General features: G+C 34.2%; 1 protein-coding gene across 1 annotated transcript in view; it reads right to left on the minus strand.

Annotated features, from left to right (window-relative positions):
- The window catches only part of NEK10 (NIMA related kinase 10), a 93924-nt gene that overhangs the window by 21475 nt on the left and 51727 nt on the right, over positions 1-20722 (minus strand). The window contains exons 26-30 of the mRNA XM_031553945.1: positions 18709-18922; positions 10527-10710; positions 10354-10440; positions 3642-3687; positions 1526-1563 (exon numbers count right to left, since the gene is read on the minus strand). Coding sequence (XP_031409805.1) covers positions 1526-1563; positions 3642-3687; positions 10354-10440; positions 10527-10710; positions 18709-18922 — 569 coding nt within the window. The remainder of the gene's footprint in view (positions 1-1525; positions 1564-3641; positions 3688-10353; positions 10441-10526; positions 10711-18708; positions 18923-20722) is intronic.

Genomic DNA, 20722 nt, shown 5'->3' on the forward strand with positions numbered 1-20722 from the left:
ATCAGTTCCCTTTCTTTTACATCTCTAAGATGCTTTTTTTTTTTTCCCCTAAGAAAAATCTGCTTAATATGAGAATAGAAATGGCTGAGCAGAACATAACATGTATTTCTCTGATCTTCAGTGGATAGAGTTTTGTTCCTTTTCTAGTATGCCAGCAACAATTGGATTAGTGGTCTAAGTGGACCAGTTTCTATACTTAAAACACCTATAATGTCTATGTGTTTCAAATCAGCTAGAGTCCCCAGTTTAGCTACGAAATTCAGGAATTTCCATAGAGTCATTTATTTTGGGCCACTCTACAGTAGTTGTCTTGTTATTTTTAAATAAAGAACAGCATTATTTGGGCAATTAAAAAATTTGCCTGTGAATAGGCTGATCACAACATAGTCAACACTTTTAAGAGCATAACAATAACAAAACTTTAAGTACATTGGAGAATTCCAATAAAACAGTATATTTATTTGAACTTTCATTTAACAAGAAAGTAGATTTTATTTAAAATATATCTAGATCCAGAACCAAAGGCAACAGGTTAGACCTTATGTAAATTGTGTTGTTTTACTCAAGAAGAAAACATTACTGACAAAAGATACCAAAACTGCTTAAATTACCCACAGAACTAAAATCATTAGCAAAGACTAATGTGTTTGTCTCTAGATCATTATAGCTCTGATGGATTACGGTTGGATAGTTGGTTTGAAGTGCATGTTGTTATTATAACAGCACTCATCAGTAAATAGTACAGAAAAATGCTGAAAGTAGAGGACAAATTTTGATTTGTACTCTGCAATGAAATTCCTAATGCAACTTCTACATCAAAAAGCTCTGAAATAGAAGTTAGCATGCGCATGCAGTACTGTTTTTATAAAGATCAATATTCCAGCTACTCAAAATAATTTTATTTCAACTATTATTTAATTCAGAGAATACCAAGTACTACAAAGTCAGAGCTTACCAACTTACAATATCTGAAGCTTCTCATTATGAAAGAAAAGTATCATAATTGCAAAATTTGTTTCATCAATGTTGATGGATAAATACATGATAATTTACAAGGGTTCTAATAAATATTCCTTTCATAGAAAAAATTCCAGTTGCATTTAGAAGAAGCAGAGCTAGGTTAACAAACATTAAAATGAAGTCACACCAATGTAGTATTGAAATTTACTTTTTTTAATTCCATAACAATTTTTCAGACAATATATTTTCATCTGGAATGTCTCTGCTTTTCTATCCTTTTAAAACCCTCATATTAGATAATATCATAATTTTTCTTATTGCAAAGAGCTACGAATGGAAGACTACAGGACAGTCACCTTGTCTCTAATCTTAGTGCATGCCTTGCGCATGAGTAAAGACAGTTTTGGGAGTAGAGGCACTTTCAGGATGAGATCAAGTGGAAGTGAATTTGAAGGAATAAAAGAGTAGATATTATATAGGCAATAGAAAAACAAATTTTAAAAACTTGGGAATTATTAAGTTTAATTTCAGTTACAATTTTATTTTGTTGTAAGTGTAAAATTACCTGGTCGCAGTCTTGATCCCAGGCCCTCAATACAGGCTCTATTATTAAAATAGAAAAAAGAGGAACAAACAAACAAACAAACAAACAAAAAACCAACACAAAACAAAGAAGAACTCAGAACAAACTGTTGTAGTTATGCTGGGCATTAGAGGCTGTAGAGGAAATACTACTATTCACTAGATCTTTCTCATGTTTCCTCTAAACAAAGTGTACCCCATTTGACTAGTTTTTGACTGTTCATTCAGAACTCATATAAAGCTTACACTACTTGTCCAAAGTAGCTTGACTTATAAAGAATATAAAAGATAGAAAATACACATATTATTTTCCTATTATATTAGACATATTTATTTTCCTATAGAATATACAACAATAAAAGTTTAAAGAAGCTATGAAGAAAGATAAAGAGATAGAGTTGCTAATGTTTAAAAAGGGGCAGAAATGGAGAAAAAATAAAGGTGGTTGCTTCAGCACTCAAACCACTAGAAGGTTACCATTACTGATTGTAACAGGACAAAAGCTGGAAAGCTAGTGAGTGATAAGTAACAAACTGGATGGTTATGTTCTTAGCAAGAACATCTTTGAAAGGAAAATAAAGGGCCGTTTTGAAGTGATAGGAAAAGCACAGTTAGAAAAAAGGGTGCACAGATGATGATAGGGTTGGAGGTAAAGCTATAGAAACGTTCCTTGTGAACGTGTTCTTAATGGGCAATTGAGTGACTAGAATGTATGCATTGCAACAGTGATATTGATTGCATGACAATCCTATGAACTCAAGCATCAATTTAAGCAAACTACTCAGTAGGAAAGATTATATCTTAGAGATGTAAAGGCAGAACAAATAGATAAATATATTAATATATATTCTTATATATATTATTCTTGTATATTCTTATATAAATATATTCTTGAAGGCAAGAAGTCTGAGAGACATGCAGGTTAAAGCAGAGGCTCAGATCTCAAGGTATTATTGGTCAGGATGGGTAGAACTAGAAACACAAACAAATTTCCTTGTAGTTGTACAGAACTCAACTGTAAGCTTCACGATCAAAAAAAAAACATCTTACAGAGATGAGCTCACAGAGATGAGCTGTGATATAAAGCTAATTTCATTATTTGTAGCATGATTTTGCAGGTATGAATAATTACATGCAAAGAAAAGAGGCAGAATTAAAAAGACAACAGATGAGGTGATAAAGCCATGTACAATCCTTGGAAAGATCCTTAAGAATAGCTTCAAAAGATAGGAGAACAGAGTCAGAAAAACACTGTTTTAAGAAGATTAAGTTAGTGCCAGTGGTAAATAGCAGAACAAGAAAACAGACCCTGATTTGGAAGAGGTTATTAAGTAGCTTAGTAAGAGATGTTTTAGTAATATTTTTTTAAGTATAACTGGGCCTATGGAAACAGGAGAAAGGGATCAATGCAGTTATCATAAGGGAGTTAAAGTTAAAAAGAAAACAATCAGGAGGTTTTTTCGCATGTGAAAGAAAAACAGTAATTAAGCTATAAAGAACAGAATCTATGGATTAGGAAAAAGACATCAGAAAAAAATAATGATTGGTAAAGAATGCATTTGAGGCATTTCTGAATTAATTACATCAGGAAAGGAAAGATCTTTGCAGGGAAAATGGGAGTGGCCATACAATATTTTGTTTGGTTTCATTTATGTTTTGGAAGCAATGAGCAGGACTATAGAATTCCAAAAAGTTAAGTTTGTATAGAAGGTCTACGTGAAATCAAAGGGATGTGATATTATTTAACAATATCAAACATGTAAATACAATTTTGCATGGAAAAAACAGCTGCGAAAAAATTCAAAACCAGAATATTCTAATCAACTTTTATCATTTTAATGATGGTGTAGCAATGTCCACTTATAGAACTTCATCAGTTTAATGCCAGTCCTGAAATTATTCACGTAAAGTTTCTGTGTGCAAACATCTTCAGGGTCTTAAAGCACTTTAATTATCGTAGGCTGATACAAAATGAAGTTGTAACAATGAATAAGGAATTGTTTAATGGAGATAATTGTGCTTTTCTGTTGTGAACTGACAAACTGATCATAACAATGACAATTTATATAATCTATATTAAAATTATAAATAGTACATACCTAATCTGAGGTTGTCTTTCAGAAGTACCAAGGCTTGCATTTGTACCTGAAATGAATGCATAAATATTGTCTCAGCATTAAAAAATAATTATAGATGTCTAAGTTAATTCTTTCTATTTTTCAGATATTGTTTGAAAATAACTTTTAAAAATCAGAAGTAGACAAACTAAATTTACATTTGCTAAATGTCAAAAATGTGCTTGCTTTTTACTTCCAACCCTGCAGAATTCACAGATTTTCACCGAAACAAAGAAGAACACATGCAGACTGCAGGACCACAGATGCATCTGGGTTAGCATTAAGTACTTAACTCAGTTACTGCTATCACTATAGTCGCAACAGCATCTCTAGTCTGTGTAAGAAGATAAAATATTTACCCACTTTTTAGGAGGACCTTGGATGGGTTGTCTAAAGCTTGTTTTACCAGAGTTTTATTGCCACCAGTCTATTAGTTAACTATGTAAACTTACTGCTTTAATAATTATACTGATTTTAAGACAAGAGTATGATGAGGTATTGGTCAAATATCCAATTAGCAATAAAACTGAACCTGCACATATATGTCATGTATTGCATACTGCCTAAAAATGTGAAAAAGGTGAGTAATATTTGGTGAAATTGATTATTTATGCACTTGGAAAGTATTGTCTTAAAGCAAGCATTTGTCTTAAGCTACCATCTTAAGCTTGAGACTTAAAACATTGCCACAAAAGCATTTATTTGACACTAATTTTGACATGAGACCACTCTATCCTACACGGTATATCACTTTGAAAGAGGAGGAATAAATATATGCTTAAATCAAAAGATATTTCATCTGGCCAAAGGACTAATTAGAAAATGAGGAAATTTATTTTTCCCATACAATCAATAATTTTCAATACAAATCCACACCTTCTTGACTACATAAGATGTTCTTCCACACTAGTAATATCACAAGCATTCCTATAAAACAAGAATAGTGCCACCTAGTCATTCAAATAGTAGCTTAAAAGAAAAAAGATAACAAACTTCTTATACTATTTTACTTACTGTTGGTATTACTACTACAGTCATTAGTTCTAGGATAATAGTAGCTTTCAGAGAGCAAATATTTCTAAGAATCTTAAATCTTCTTGTTTTCAACCACATTTTCAGCTGTGAACTGAAATATAGTTTCTCTATTTTTCCTACTTATCTAAGATGCTCTCCCTTGAATGAAAAAAAAAAATCTTGCAGAAGGCTGGCTTCTGTCACACAGAATTCACTTGAACCCATCCCTAAATTATTTACCTTTTATTTAAGTCAAACTTGTCTGCTTAAAACAAGACACACAGATAGATTGAAAGAAAGAAAGAAAAGAAGAAACATTATTTTATTCCTTGCTCATGTTTGCAAAACAGCTATTGAAACTCTGTAGCAGTTAGACCAAAAGTAGGTTTTGTGAGAGTACTTGCTATACACAATAGCAAACAATGTAGTTCCTTCTAGATGTAATGATATTTCAATTAACTTCAACACAATAGATAGGAAAATGCAGCATCTACTATCTAGAAAGCAAGCAAGGACTTTCAAAAGAAAAAGGTACGACAGTTCCTATTCATGGAATACATAATTTACCTGTGTTGGATGCAGAAACCATAATACAAATACAAAACTAAAATCTCCTACTGCACCTGAATAACATTGCTTGAGATAAGCATTTTGAATTACACTCAAAAGGAATTTTGCTATAACAAAGAATATAATATATTTAGGAAATATATATAGGAGAAAAACTGTAACGGAAAGCACGTGGCTGGAATGCTAAGTTTGAACACAGCTTTTTCCCGAAATTTTTAAAACAACTCCCTTTTTCCAGCATTCATATACTAAATGGGATCTGAAATACTATACTCTTTGTTTCAAATAAATGGTCTCTACCAGTAAAAAGCTTATATCTAAATTTTCTTGATCAGTTACTTGACTCAAAACATTTGACTTGCAAATCTGCCAGCTTATATTTACGAGCACATGGTATTTCACACCAAAGAGACTGTCTCACCATTCACTGTACATGGCAGAGATGTAGTATTTTCTGATTCATATGCTGAAGTTAAGAAAATACATATTAAAATTTACCAAAAAAAACTAGAAATCATGCTGCAGAACATCACTAAATACCAGTCAACACCCTTCAGCTCCCTTAATACCACTTATGCTAGAACCCCATTGAGCAGCTACAACGGGAGAGCAGGGAGAGAAGTCTCTTCATATTAGACACTATAAAAACCCATTGGAATAATTTCTTCATTAATTAAGGACAAGGAGACTGAGACATCTAAAAGCCATTACAACACATATTCATGTGTGTATATATGCACCCATCAAACACTATTGACTTTGGTTATAATCCTTAGTCTTTTGTGTGAGTTATACTAATCAGACTAAGCCAGACAGAAAGAAAGAAAAGATGTGTACGAAAGTTAACTAGCATAAGTCATGGAGCACATAGTAAATTCTGATGTTCAGCCTAGCGTATTAACTGGATCATATTTCTTTTTAGCATGGTTACTCCTTTGTTATGGATGAGAAGAGTAAGGCAACTTATGTTTTGTTCAAATGCTTAACAAGAGGGAATTTCTCAGTTGATTATCTCCTGGAAAATGAAACATAGACCTTCTGCGTCTTTCCTGTTTTGTGCCCATCGTTGCTAGGATGCAGAAGACACACGAGAACCAAAGATTTTGATTAACATAAGCCTTCCTGTTCTGAATAGCTCTATGAAGATCCCTTAAGGACATTTAAAAAAAATCAGATGAGTCACCAAGAATTTTTCTGAGTGGTACTTCAGTGTTTAATAGATTATATAATAAAAGTAACTTCACAGCATTCACTGACATCAGAGCAAAAAATCAAGACATGTTCCAAATTGTTCAGTATTTTCTTTTGCAGGCATCTTATCGTATAATTTCAAGAAAAGAGCTTACAACATGATATGAGTTGAAAAAACTTGGAAAGATAGAAACTTTTGCTTTGGCTTTCACTTTGCTGTGAAGAAAAAAAAAACCCTCTGAAAATACTTTCAATTGCAATCATTGATAGGAAAATTAAATCAAGATTTCATATTTACAGACCATTTTCCTGAATGAACAGTCTTAATTAAAGTAGCAGTAACTTCTCAAATCATGAAATCCACCACAAAGTATAACCGTTCTGATAAATAAAAAAAGCTCTGTGATCAGAGAACTTACAAGACACAAGGTAGCTGCCTTTTAAGTGCAGATTATAAATGAAACTACAGTCCAGATATCACTGAATAGGTATTTATTTCCTAACAAGTTTGCTGTTGCTCCCAAAAACAAAGTCAGATCTAAAGGATGACTACTTCAGTGCCCCATCATTTGCTATGTACATGTAGAATTCTAATATTGACAGTATCCTGGTCTTGGAAGTCTCCAATCACTGAACTGCATTCTTTTGACTGCTTTGAGCATTATCTGCACAAGACTCAATTTCTAGTACTGTATAAATAGTTTTTCAGAACACTCAAAGAAATCCAAAGGAGAGTCTTAGAAAGCTATTCCACTAGAATATTCTGTCAGATCTGTGGTCTCTTGCATAAGAATTCTGAATACTATTCAATTTCAGAAATTTTGTCAGGAAAAAGGAGTCGTGAATCTCAACTTCTTTGATTACTGGTCACAAGCCAGTTAAGAGCAAGTATTCCTCTGAATGCTAGACACACAAACAGTAAGAGGTAACAGAAACACTCTTGAGCAAGATGCAGAACAATGACAGGACTGTGCATTAAGTCTTCTGAGCCTCTTGAAAAGCTAGGAACTGAGCAATTCTGAAATTGATCTGTTGTATGCTTATCTTTTTATTGTGAGGAAGGTCAGACGACAGGCATATATACAAACTTAGGAAGTAGGATTTTTTAATAGCATATTTTGCAGACAACTAGTCTTCCTGTGCCTTTCAGAAGCATTATTTACAATAGTACATTGTCCTCTCTGCAGTGCAACTGAACATGATTCAAGGAAAAAAAAAAAATTCCAAAAGGTCTTCCCAGAAATAAACACTTAAATTCTCTCTAACTCAACTGACATTCTAGCTTTAGTGAACTACTATTCATTAAAATATATCACATATTTTCTTGCAGTTTGCTTTTACCAGTAGAAATAAGTACAGTTACACCGTAAATAAAAGCAAATAATGAAAAAGAATTATGACTAAGTTAAGATGCAGTTGGGAAACTTGTTAATTTTAAAATAAGAAAAAATTACACAAACAATAAGCTGCTATCATCACTTTTTATTGCTTTTTGACTCAATGTCTGTATCCTCTGTTCCTTTATCTTTTCAAATTATAAGGATTTCAGGGAGAGGGAAGAAATACCTCTTCCACTACTGCCTCTATACACCTGAAATGTGCGTAATCTGCTCCTGTCATTAAGCATGTCAAGGAGCATGAATATGTTATTCAGATTCTATACAGACTGCAATTTTAGGAATTGCTAAAGAAAGTGATCTTGTGGAACTATGTTTTTCAAACTAAGAAAAAAAGTCTTTTTCTAAAAACATAATTAAAAAGCAGAGGTATTAAGTTATTAAAAAACAGTTACAATTTTTGGACTATAAAAAAAGCAAACCATCTGCATATCAGCTTCTGTACCGCTGAACAAAACAGCATAGCACATCCTTTTTAAAATAGTACCTACTTCTGAACTAGAGGGATATATTTCAATATTTATTGATTATGATCACAATCAATACACCTGTAATTTAAACTCATATTTTCCTGTTAGCGCTTTCTGAGTTAGTTAGATAAAATTGGTCACATTCTCCCCTGTAATGTTGATACGACAGACAAAACTATGTCTGATAAATAATACATTGTTAGCCAACTACTAGCAATCAGTGGAGTATAACCCAAGCTGTACTGGAATCTATAATAACTTTGTTAATGTTATCTTTTCTCTTTCCAGGAAAAGAAGAAAAATTTGCCAGCATGTATTGCAATTGATCCGTACTGCTAAATTCATTAGATTAAACAGAACTACAGATGATCTAAGATAGTACGACTGCATAACTATTCTTTTTTTTGAAAAAGCAATCCTGAACTATCTATACACCAGTTAAATTGTATATGCTTGGAAGAAAACATGCAACAACTTCTAGAAATGCTGACTTGAGTTAATAGGAATAAATGGAGCTGGTTAAATCTTTTCATTCAAAATCTTTCATTAAATCAGTGGAAATCTGGCAAGAAAATACAACAAGCATCTGAGAATCTTTTAGTGTTCAGATCTTAACAAAGAAAAATGAACAAGGAAATCATTATCGCTAACACTTGGGGTGTGGCAAGTTATAAACTACATAGAAGTTTCCAGTATCTCCGTACAATTATGAGGTAGCCCACAAAGAATTCAGTAGGTATCACACAATGTGTTATTCTTCCAAATAAACACAAAACCAGAACAATTCAGCTGTAGGCTGCTGCTCCTCCAGATTCCTTCTGTGCAACCCTCTCTCAGTGCCACACTATGCCTCTCTCTATCTGGTAACGTTATGCTGTTACACTCTCAGCACAGTAGAGCAACAAAAAAATTCACCAAGAAAAATTTGGTAATTAACTCTGGGCTAAGTAGCCATGCATAGCCATGCAGTCTATAGAATGTTAAGCTATCTGGTTCAAAATAAAATGATGTTAATTGATTTTAAGTAGAATTCACTCATGTGCCCTGCAATAATAGCTAGACAGTTGGATTCATAGCAGTCACATTTTTGAAGTACCTGGGTCAAAATCTGAAGGAGATCCAGCTAGTAAATGGCACTACAAACAGATTAAGTTATTTTATGGTTTTGAAGCCTGGAACCTTGTACCAATTAAATTTGTTAATCCCTTCACACTTAAAAGGACATTTTAACGGATCCACAGATTTCCTGTCAGAACTTCATGGTATTAATGGAATTCTTTGATTATTTTTAGTTCTAATATCACTTTTTTTCTAATATAAAATGTTCTTTAATTTCCACTAACATAATCAGAATCCTACCTCATTTAATAATTAGCTCATAGATTTAATAATTAGGTCATATTTTAGCAGGCAGCCAACAGTGACTACTGATGTCACTTTTTGTTTTTTTTCATATTTTGAGTATAATCCAAAATCTACTACTTAACACTTGACATAAGTGACTCCTAACTTTTTATCCTAAATAAATTAAAGGCAGAATGAATGCCGTGTTTTGTCACATAACTCCTTCTTAATTCAAATCTAAACATTAAGCATTCCTACAATAGCATTCAATGAACTTACTAGCTAAATCTTGCCTCTATCGACTTTTTTTACATCCACTAACTAGGCACCCCATTTCTTCATATGCATAGAATTATCATTACTGAGACAAAAGTTTTCACATCGTCTGTCTTGTTTCTTATCCGCTCCAATTATTTTATGCTTCAAATCTAAAAACAAATTCATTGCCAAGTTTCTCAATAATATTCCAGGTTTTTCATAGCCATTATTTGAAAATACAGGTATGAGCTATATAAAGAAAATGTGATGTAAAATGAATTATACTGAAAATACATGCTATAGAGGTATAATTGTTTTAGTTTTCTTTTACTTAGGACCTATAACAGCTGGTGACCTTGCAATGAATCATAAAATAACCTAGCATTTTAGAATAAGCGACTATTTTGCTATTAGAAAGCATTGGATCCTCTCATTCTTAAAGTTCCTTACCAGAAGCAGACTCTTTCAAATGCCTTGAACTGGAACTACTTGAATTGTCCAATACATCGAGTTCATCATCTAATTCTGAGAACAAATCTGCAAAAAAAAAAATTAAAGTGTTTTTAATCCACTTCTGAGCAGTATAATGATATTTCTGATGGGTTTTTTTTGCTAACAACTACCTTTCTCAGAGTTCTCTAAACTGCTGTTATCCTCTGTCAGGATTTCTTCATATGTTCTCTTTTCATCTTTTCTACATGTAGAATGGCAATTCTCTGCCAGGATGCCAAGGTTTTCTGAAAATTCACTTCGGCAACTTGCTGTTCCAGTGGTGCTTCCTTGAAGTCTCAACTTGTCATAATGGTTCTGACAACAAAGAGCAAAAAGGAAATGTTAGACACTGTTCTTATACAACACTCATCAGAAAACCTGCAAATGAAAGAGTCATGAGTGTATCTACACACATAGGAATGCACTTTTAGTTCCTACTTAGCTAGGACTAGATGATGTCATGTTCAGTCACTAAGCTTAATTTTGGAGCAAACCTTTCAACTCTTAATCTAAACAAATTATTTTGAGCCTTCACACAAAAGGCAGCTCTGTTCTAATGAAGAAAAATTAAAAATTGAAACAAATGCCAGGACACAAAGAAATTCTGAACATTGCAAAAAATACAAGATAAAGATAGTAGGATCTCATACACAACCTTCTTAAATAATAATAAGCAACTGAGTTCTGGACAACGCAAAACCTGCACAGCAGTCAAGCTGGTAATAAAATGTGAAGTGAACTTGATGTGATGGGATGTGACATCATGACAGAGAGATTCTACAAGCCTGAAATGACCAAATGCTGATTGGTATTACCAAAGCACATCTAAGAAAATCAAAATATGGCATTATTTTGGAGTGACCTACCTACATGTAGGTCACTCCAAAATAATGTCTACTATTTATTTCCATGGAAACCACAAGAAAATGTACAACATTATTTGATAGAGCAAATTCTCAGCTACAAAACACTATTTTTAACACAGTCACCACCATTAGCTGTGCATTTTGACCAGCACTGAGCAAGAGTCTGCATGCTGTGCTCATGAAAACCTGCACCAGTGGAGGTGAATGTCAATGTCACTGTCATTGTTGAAATGCATCACCCACCACCTCACTGCTCTCACATCCATGGTTTGGTCTCCAGAAACATTCAGCAAGCATCAGTGGATGCAATTGTTTCTGCGTGGAGAAATTCAATTCTACCCTTCTGCTTCATCTACACTTCCATGTCAAACACCAGTTTGTCAAACTGCCCCTCTGCTGCCATCTGTCACACGGCAACAAAATGTTACAGAATATTGGTGGGAAGGCTCAACCTCTACTGCTGTACACTGACATGTGCCTCTGATATCATGGCCAACATAACAAAACAGGCGGCATTACTTTCAGAGCTGCTCTGCCTGTCACATTTAAGTACTAAGTCTCATCTATAGCAAAGGGTACTTTAATGAATATAAAATTCTATTTCTGCTGCTCTCTTTGTTTATAGTTTTTCTGGAAAGAATAGAGATACTTGATCCTTGTTATTTCTCCTATTTGAATGCAACAAATTTGAAAGCAGACTGCTTTTATGATCTCTCTGTATATAATTTCAAGTCTTCTCATATTATTGCTGCTGTGTATCAATAAATGCATGTTTCTTTTAGTATTGCCAGCACAATGTGTGATAAAGAACAAGAGATAAATTATGCAAATCTATCAGGTTACTCTGCCCATGGCAGGGGTGTTGAAACTAGATGATCTTTGAGGTTCTTTCCAACCCAGGCCATTCTGTGATTCTATTAATCTATATCCTGAAATTATCTTAATATTAAAGATAGTCATTTGTTTAACCTGATAGATTTGCATAATTTATCACTTGTTCTTTATCACACTTTGTGCTGAAAATACTAGCAGAAGCATATAATACATTTTCAAGTCTGTTCTTACTAGGTGTGTCAATAGCAATTTGGACTGTAAGACAATTTTCTTCCCCTGTCAGTCCAATGAAGCATTTCTACCTTACTGGGACACAGCAGAAAGCACATCCTGAAAACCACTGTTTCTTATGTGCACCCAAGCCAGCACTCATAAACATATATAACAGAAAAGTTGTTCTGAGCTTGTTAAGTACTTCAAGTGTTTATTAAACTGAAAATAGGTAGTCAGCAAAATTTTTCAGGACCTCTTTTGACCGAGGTCCAAAACTGTTGAGCACAATCACTGAATTCCAATGACAGTCTAGATGGAATGTTGATTAAATGTGCATACAAGCATATCATGTCATATTATAGCATACATACCATATACAAAGGTGCATCAGGGCAAGTGACAGATTTTGAAGACACAATTTGGCACAAGGGAGAAGATGGGGAAAAAAAAAAAACAACTAATTTTAAAGATGAAAAATGCAAAGATTTATAGAGGGAGAAACAGCTGTGCACAGGCTTGGAAAAGGACTGGCCAGATAGCATCTCTACATGAAAAGATATGGGGATTTTGATGGGTAAGATATAAAGCATAAATCAGCAATAGCATGCTGTTATGAAATATGATCACACTGTGATATTTGAAGAGGAGAATAATCTCTAAGAACTATATAATCTTTCTACTCAGTATCAATAAGGTTCTCAGTAGGAGTAACTGAGTTCAGTTTTGACTAAACTTTAAAAAAAAAAAAAAATTGAGAGATATCAATGGAAAGATACGAGGATAATCAGAGGTCTTAGAAGACATGAATTAAAAAGTCAGACTGATGGAATTTGATTATTTAGTCCAAAGAAAAGAAATGACAGAGGAGACATATTTCCACTGTTGAGAGAAAGTATGTAGCTTAAGCTGTAACAAGTGCAATTTAAGTCAGACTTTACGATCACCCAACACAAAGGAAGGACTTAACCACCTCAAATCTTGCAAAGAAAAGTGGGGGCACACACTATGTAATAGATTTGAATGTGCTCTGTAAATCTAATGTTCTGTGGACTTGCTGAACTTACTGCTCTCAGAACAACTGTATGACAGTTAAGATTGGATCTGGAAATTTCAGGATCATACATCCATATATGCACATGCTTATGTCCATCTAATATCTCCTGGAAACAAGACAAAGATAGCAAGTGTCAAGCATACAATGTGAGCCTAACATTTTCTTGAGGAAAAAAAAAAAAGACACAAACTGCAGATTCAACATATGTGTAGATGTGCTATGGACATGCCCAAGATTTCCAATTACTTCAGGACAGTTCATAGTTTTCCACACATTATCTTTGGATGGCATAAAAGATTGAGAGGGATATACAATCACTGACAGTAAAGGCAGTTACTATTCATTCAATTCTGGTTCCAAACTATTCCCTAACCCAGAATAGTCTCCTTGGCATGATAGAGACTTTCTGTCACTAAACATTTTTATGACTGAAGGGTGAAACACCTGTCAAGAGTGACAGGTAGCTCTAAGGCTTGCAGACTTGTCTCAAATTCCAGGATTCTATTGAAGTACTTTAACATATACATTGAAGCTGAATTAAACATATAACATGTTCATCCTTAACAGGATTGTCCTTAAAAGTAATAACTATTCCTATTTCCGATGCCTGCTACATACATTTCCAAACAAAAAAGCTGCAGAACAAAATCAATGGAGTGAAAGGTGGATGAAGAAAAGACTTGTAGATTGCTAAGCTTCCATGACATCCCTGTGACCTCACCCATGATCAGGCCATACTGCTGAAACATCAATAACCTGTAACTTTCTGGGTGATCTAAAGTCAATCCCTCTCTTTGCTTCAACCAATACAAAAACAGTCACTATATTCTTGCACAGTTGTTTTAAGAAAAATTAAAATTAAAAGTATGCATTTTCATAGGATCACCAAAGTTGGAAAAGACTTCCAAGATCATCCAGTCCAACCATCCACCTACTACCAAAGCTTCTCCACTAAACTATGTCCCTTAGTATAACATCTAAAAGTTTCTTGAACACCCCCAGGGACAGTGACTCAATCACCTCCCTGGGCAGCCTGTTCCAGCACCTGATCAGTCTTTTGGAGTAGAAATTTTTCCTCAAATCCAACCTAAATCTTCCTTGGTGCATCTTGAGGCCATTCCCTCTCATCCTATCTCCAGTTTTGCAGGATAAAAGGCCAATCTCCACCTCGCCACAACCTCCTTTCAGGGAGTTGTGGAGAGCTATAAGCACTGACTGACTGAACTGAACAAATAAAATATACATCCAGAGAAAAAGGAGGCTAAAATGAACATTGGTCCATTTTTTGTTTCTGTATCTACACTGACAAGAAAAATAGAGGAATTCAAACTAAACTGCTAATTAAGTACTACTTTGTAATGCATGTGGTGATGCTTAGAAACTACCAACGTTATTATTAGCAGGGTCAAACTGCCAACAGTGCAGAACTGAACTTGGGTGTGGAGGAAAATGAGTAGATGAAAATGGCTGAATCACTTTGATCTTCTTTGCCTTTCAAATAGCTGTGAGCCAGTCCTCCTGTTTTAAAAGTTGGATAGATTGAAGAGTTGCTAGTGGGCTGCAGAGTGGTTACAACTGTATGGATTTGTAAACTATGAGTCTTAACTCTTCCCCTTTGGCCATACATCACTTTACAATGAGTGAAGAAACAGACTGGGATAAAGAGAATTGATTCCTGTGGCTATACAAAAACGGGAGCAGTAACATGTTCTGCATTTAGAGGTATTCCTACAAAATACATCACAGTTATTTTCACTGTGGTCTTTCTGATATAAGTGAAATACAGAAAAGTCTCAACTTAATTGTAGACTTTAGATATGCTCTTTGTGTTTCTAAACCAGCCTTGAAAATACAATAATACATATTATAAAATAAAACATAATACAATATTCTAATTATCTACATTTGGATAATGAAGGTAGATTACTCATGCCATGGAAGACAGAAAACTGCCTCAGCTATTATCGGTTCTTTGATTTAAAAGCTGTCCTGCTGTATTGCTTCTTCCATTATTTCCAGACAATAAACAGACAATTTCTGCAAGAGAATAAGTCAGGATTCTTAGTATAGCCTGGAATCAAGCTGCTGCTAGTAGAATAATCAAAGTATGTTTCCAGGCAGTGACATCTTTGTCTACCAGAAATATAAAACCGTGATATCTGCAAATCTAGGTCTGAAAGGACTGGTGCTTACCTGAAGACAAAAATTCTATCTAGAGATAAGATTACTCATCTTGGGCCTCTATGCCATGCTGTCTAGCACACTGGATTATCGAAGACATATCAGTTAAAGTGTGAAACCAGGAAAATTAATAATAAATTAACAAAAAGCAAACTTCTGTTGCTAATGAGTATTCTTGTGCATTTGAACCTTAGGACAAAGCACTAAACTAATAGTAATCTAAATGGACCAGCTTAGACCAAACACAGTTAATGAATGATCCTCTGCATATTTTTTACATATGTAAATATGTAATGGATATGGATGTACCCCAATAGATTGCACTATGTTCAAAACTCCAAAGTTGTACATACTTATTCATTGTTGGTATCCCACTGGTGCATAATTGAGAACTTATCTGAGTATATGAATTTGTATCTATGGATTTTAAAATAAAAACTGTATTCAAGTGACATTGCTAATACAAGTAAAAGTCAGCTTTGCTTCCCAAACAATGTAATACAAAATCCTGTTATAGAGAAAAAATGTGATAGACCTTGTGTGCCAGATGCACAAACCAGAACTACAGAAATGAAGAAAAGGAAGCTACTCCCCAAAAATATGTTAAAAATCATCAGACTTGATAGTCCTGGCTGCTGAGAGTAGCAGGAGGAATAAGTGTTGTTTTTATTTTCTTATATATATTATAGTTTACAAGTTCCTATCACAAAATTTACAGGGTTTTTATTCTCAAAAAAAGCTATCAAAATCATATTTTGTTACTCTTCTATATCTTTAAAAGAAAATATAAAAAATATACTTCTATTATTAGTTATTGGGGTGTAGATTTGACTTGGATGTCAGGAAACTCAACTTTACCACTAGTCTATTTGATCACCTTGCACAAACTACCTTTTTCCTCTCCACCTGTTCCTACCCAGGATGCAAAAATATAATATTGACTACCTTGAAATGAAAGGTACTATCCAAGAGACAATTACTACTATTACAACTACTGTATTAGGTCCTCTGTACCCTGTGTTATGTCAGCAAATTTTCACCTTTCAGAACAGAAAACACTAATTATATTAAGCACTCTTTATCCTTCAACTGCACCTATTATCACATAAACAACAATGCCTATGGAAGACAATGAAAAATAAAAATATATAAGTGAAAGCTGATAATTATTGTTTATTTTTAGGATTATTTTCAAGGATGGATTTTATGCCATACTTGTCAGGTGAGGTCTCTGTGCTTCTTCAGCATCATCTGCTGATCAGTCTATCACACTGCCTATTGATCAGTTTCTATGCTGGACTTAAGCTGTGTATGAAAGAGATTCTACACTGGCTTTAAAAGATATATGGTGTATAGTTCCATAAGCAAGGACACAGAGCATGCTCTTTATTTCAGAAACATTCGCAACATGACACAACTGGGATGAAAAAGGAGGCAAAAAGTACATTTCAGTAGAGAGAGAACAAAGTATAAGGTAGCTGGCTTCAACAAAGCATTGAACTACATGGCAGAAACACTGAATTCTCTGACACCGCGGAAAAATGACAAATTACCTAGCTATGGACTTGCTGGAGCCTTGACTAAGATTAATTAGGCTGTCCATACCTCACAGTTTTTATTTAAGGATCAGCTGCTTGAAATTCTTCCTAATAAATGAAGTCAGGATATTATCCCTTTTCGTAAGTAAAAATTTTCAGGAATAATTATTCTTTTTATTAGAAATCCTCCAACTTCATAAAGTTTCCCTTCATTGCTGAAACCAAAGAAACAACTTTGCTCCTTCTAATTCTAAGTCCTGTAACACTCCTAAGATCTTTGGAAAAATCGCATCCTGATATATTCTGTCTTATTTAAAACAAGAACTTACAGCCAGGTCTTCCACTTATCATTAGTGAGCCATATTCTCCCAGTTTCCATGGAGTTCTGGATCTTTCTCAGATTCTCCTGCTGTGTCTGTTTCATTTATTATACAAAATAAAGTATCCACTGGAGTAGAAATAAAATTAATGCATTCCCTCCTTAAGAAGACTAGCCATTTTACCCTAGAATACAGAGGGACTTTCCTTCTCTTTTTGTACATAGGTGTATCTTTTTTTCATTTATTTTGTTATGTATTTATACAAAGCTAAGTTCAATGTAAAGTTATTAGTCATGTCATATCATACAAGTATCTGGATAGAGCACTCTTCTCTAAAAGCTACTGGCAACATTTTATTGAAAACAAGGTATGATACAAATAAAAATTTTGTACTTTTAATAACAATTTCTACAGTCTCAATCAGACATATGAAGAAAAAATATTCAAAAAAATCCATGAGTCTGGGACAAGATGTTCCTGAAAAACTTTTTATTACACAGAGATTCTTCAGTGCAAACTACTGGCCCATGATTAAAGAAGTCAGTGTTTCTAACAGTGATACAACAGTTGGACAGACAAGAGCAGTGGTGTAAATCATAATTTTACTTTATAACTGCCCTTAACAATAATTACCACAGTGAGGTTTTACTACACAAATAAATTGTGCTTGTATTTTTAAAGTAAATTCTCCAGGATCACATAGAAGTTTGGTTCATCGTGTAAAATACTAATTTCCTTCATGAAGAGTGCTTAAAACAGCCTGTAGCAAATAAAAGAACTTTAAGAGGTATATTCACAGAAGTGTATCAGACAGTAAGAAATTATCAACAAATACCAGCATCAATGCACTTTAAATCTGCAATTTGAAATTATGTGTGTATTTTCCATTTTCTAGATTCCATTGTTTGAGAATCATACCCAAAATTATCAATGTTCCACTGCAGTGGAATCTTATTCACAAGTGCAATTAAATATTTTTTAGTAATTAAATACTGTCAGATTCTATCAAAACTGGAAGTACCTCCATAATCATTTCCCATTCAATTTTCATTTTCCAATTGAAATGAAAGCACTTTTTAAGGTACTGTTATTTTTGCTGTATGAGGATGCCCACAAAAAAACAGTGAATGAATATCTAGTTGAAAATAAATTAAAAATCCTGCATGGAAAATGTTTTAAGAGAATTGGTCTTTCCAGTTTGATTTATTTTTTCTGCCTCATTTTTTTTTTCTTTTTTCTTTTTATCTTATTTTCTCAGATATGGCAAACAGTGATAAGCAAAAATAAAGCTTAATGCATGTACTTACTTGTGGTGAAATAGAAAGCTGATGTTGACAGGCTGCTGCATTTCGGTTAGCTTCTGTAAAGTACCTCTGGGTTCGTCTTCTCTCCCGATCCAGTTTCTTCTCCAACATGAGATGGGAGGTAGATAAAACATCCAAATATTTCATCATCACATCAGACAGCAGCGAGCTGACCTCCACTATGTCTGGACGTGTCTCTGCATCAGGGGTCAAGCACCTATAAAAAGAAACATTCTCTCATGAAAGCTAATTACTTCCTTCTAAAAACTCTGCTACCACTGCATTCCTCCATTGGTAATTATCAAATCATGGCAGCCAGCACTTGGGACAAAACAGAAATTTAGCAAGGGAACAGTTTTCATTTCTTACATTCTCAAAAATTAAAAATGGATGCACTTCAGAAAGGCATAAATAATTTTACACAAAAAGACTGAAGAGAGAACATCTGCTAGCTTATGAAAATGTTATTTCAAAAGTCTTCATAGTGAGAAATTTATCAAGCAGTATTTTCCCATTTGAGATTGCAACAAATACAGCAAGATAACAGAGATGTAGAAGTTGTCACAACAGATAGCCCAGCAGGTGCACATAGGGGCCCAGAAGCTCTGCTCAAGCCCATGGGGAACAGTCTGACACTGAGCAGCTTTGGTGTTGACAAACCAAAGGCTATTGTGGAAAGTCTACCAAGACTCACCTGACCCTTGGGTCATTACCCTTTCTGCTCATCCATACAGACACCAATTTATCCCTAGAGCTAATTCTGAAAATATCAAATGTGACTTCAGAGCACTGGGATGGAAGAGAGAAGGACAGGGAGCTGAAGTGGTGATCTCCTCAATTCTTTCAATGAGGGGGAAAATGTTGAATCAGGGAGGAAGCAGCCTGCCGGTCAACAGCTGGCTTGGTATAGTCTAGAGCTTATGGGTAAGAATTAGAGGAATAGACAAACATTAATTTAAATACTTGTTATATCTCCAACACAAAAGACAAGTATGTGACCGGGAACAGCTGGAATGGATTTACTGTGTTCCAGTCATATCTGACTAGTGTGACTGCTCTCTATGATGAGAGAGCTGCTCTGTAGACAATGGGAAAGCAGTATATGCTGTGGATACCTTTACTGCAGCAAGGCCTTTGACATAATATTCCACAGTATCCACAGGATTATAGGTTAGGCAAATAACTGCCTGAAATTATTGGCTCAAAGATGTGTTATCAGAAGTGCAAAGTCCAGACAGTGGCTGAAAGTAGCATTCTTCAGGGACTGGGTTTGAGCCAGTACTGTTTAACATCTTTATTAATAACCTAGACAACTGAATGAATTCTCAAAAAGCTTATGAAAACTTAATTGCTGGGAGCAGTTGATACAGGGAGAAATAATAAACCTTGATCAGTGGGACCTGGGCAAGATACAGAGAGCTGACTGCTACTTATTTAATGGGATAGTATAGAAACTAAATAAATGAATTCTCAAAGGTGATAGGGAAAGAGATAATATACACAAGCTGCAAAACAGGAAAGTCCAACTAGATATGAGAATATATTACTATTTCTAATCTAAAAGGTGAACAAGAACTGGAAGAGGATCTAGGAAAGCTGGAGGATCTTCATCTTTCAAGACATTCAAAACATTGACTTACTGTATCTAAAGTCTCCACTTTCAGAAAATTAAATAAATTACCTCTTGGGGTCCATTTCAATCTAAATTAATTTTCAGTTCTATGCTTTATGTGTCAGGAACTCCAGATAGCTGTTTAGTAACCATAGTAGGTCAATTTTTAAATCCCCAGAATATTTTGTACTTAGAGAAGGCATGTAAGCTGATAGACACACGTCTTCATGTACTATAAACTGTCTTAAATCTAATAAATCCAGTGATCTGATAATTTTCTATTATTTGCATGCAGAGTAATATTTACCAGTTAGCATACATTGACTCAACACTCCTTCTTAAAGAAAGTGTCACAGAATGATTTCAGATGTCACAGTATTATTTCTAAAATATTACTTTCTAAAA

Source organism: Meleagris gallopavo, chromosome 6, assembly GCF_000146605.3.
Source record: "Meleagris gallopavo isolate NT-WF06-2002-E0010 breed Aviagen turkey brand Nicholas breeding stock chromosome 6, Turkey_5.1, whole genome shotgun sequence".
Taxonomy (NCBI): Eukaryota; Metazoa; Chordata; class Aves; order Galliformes; family Phasianidae; genus Meleagris; species Meleagris gallopavo.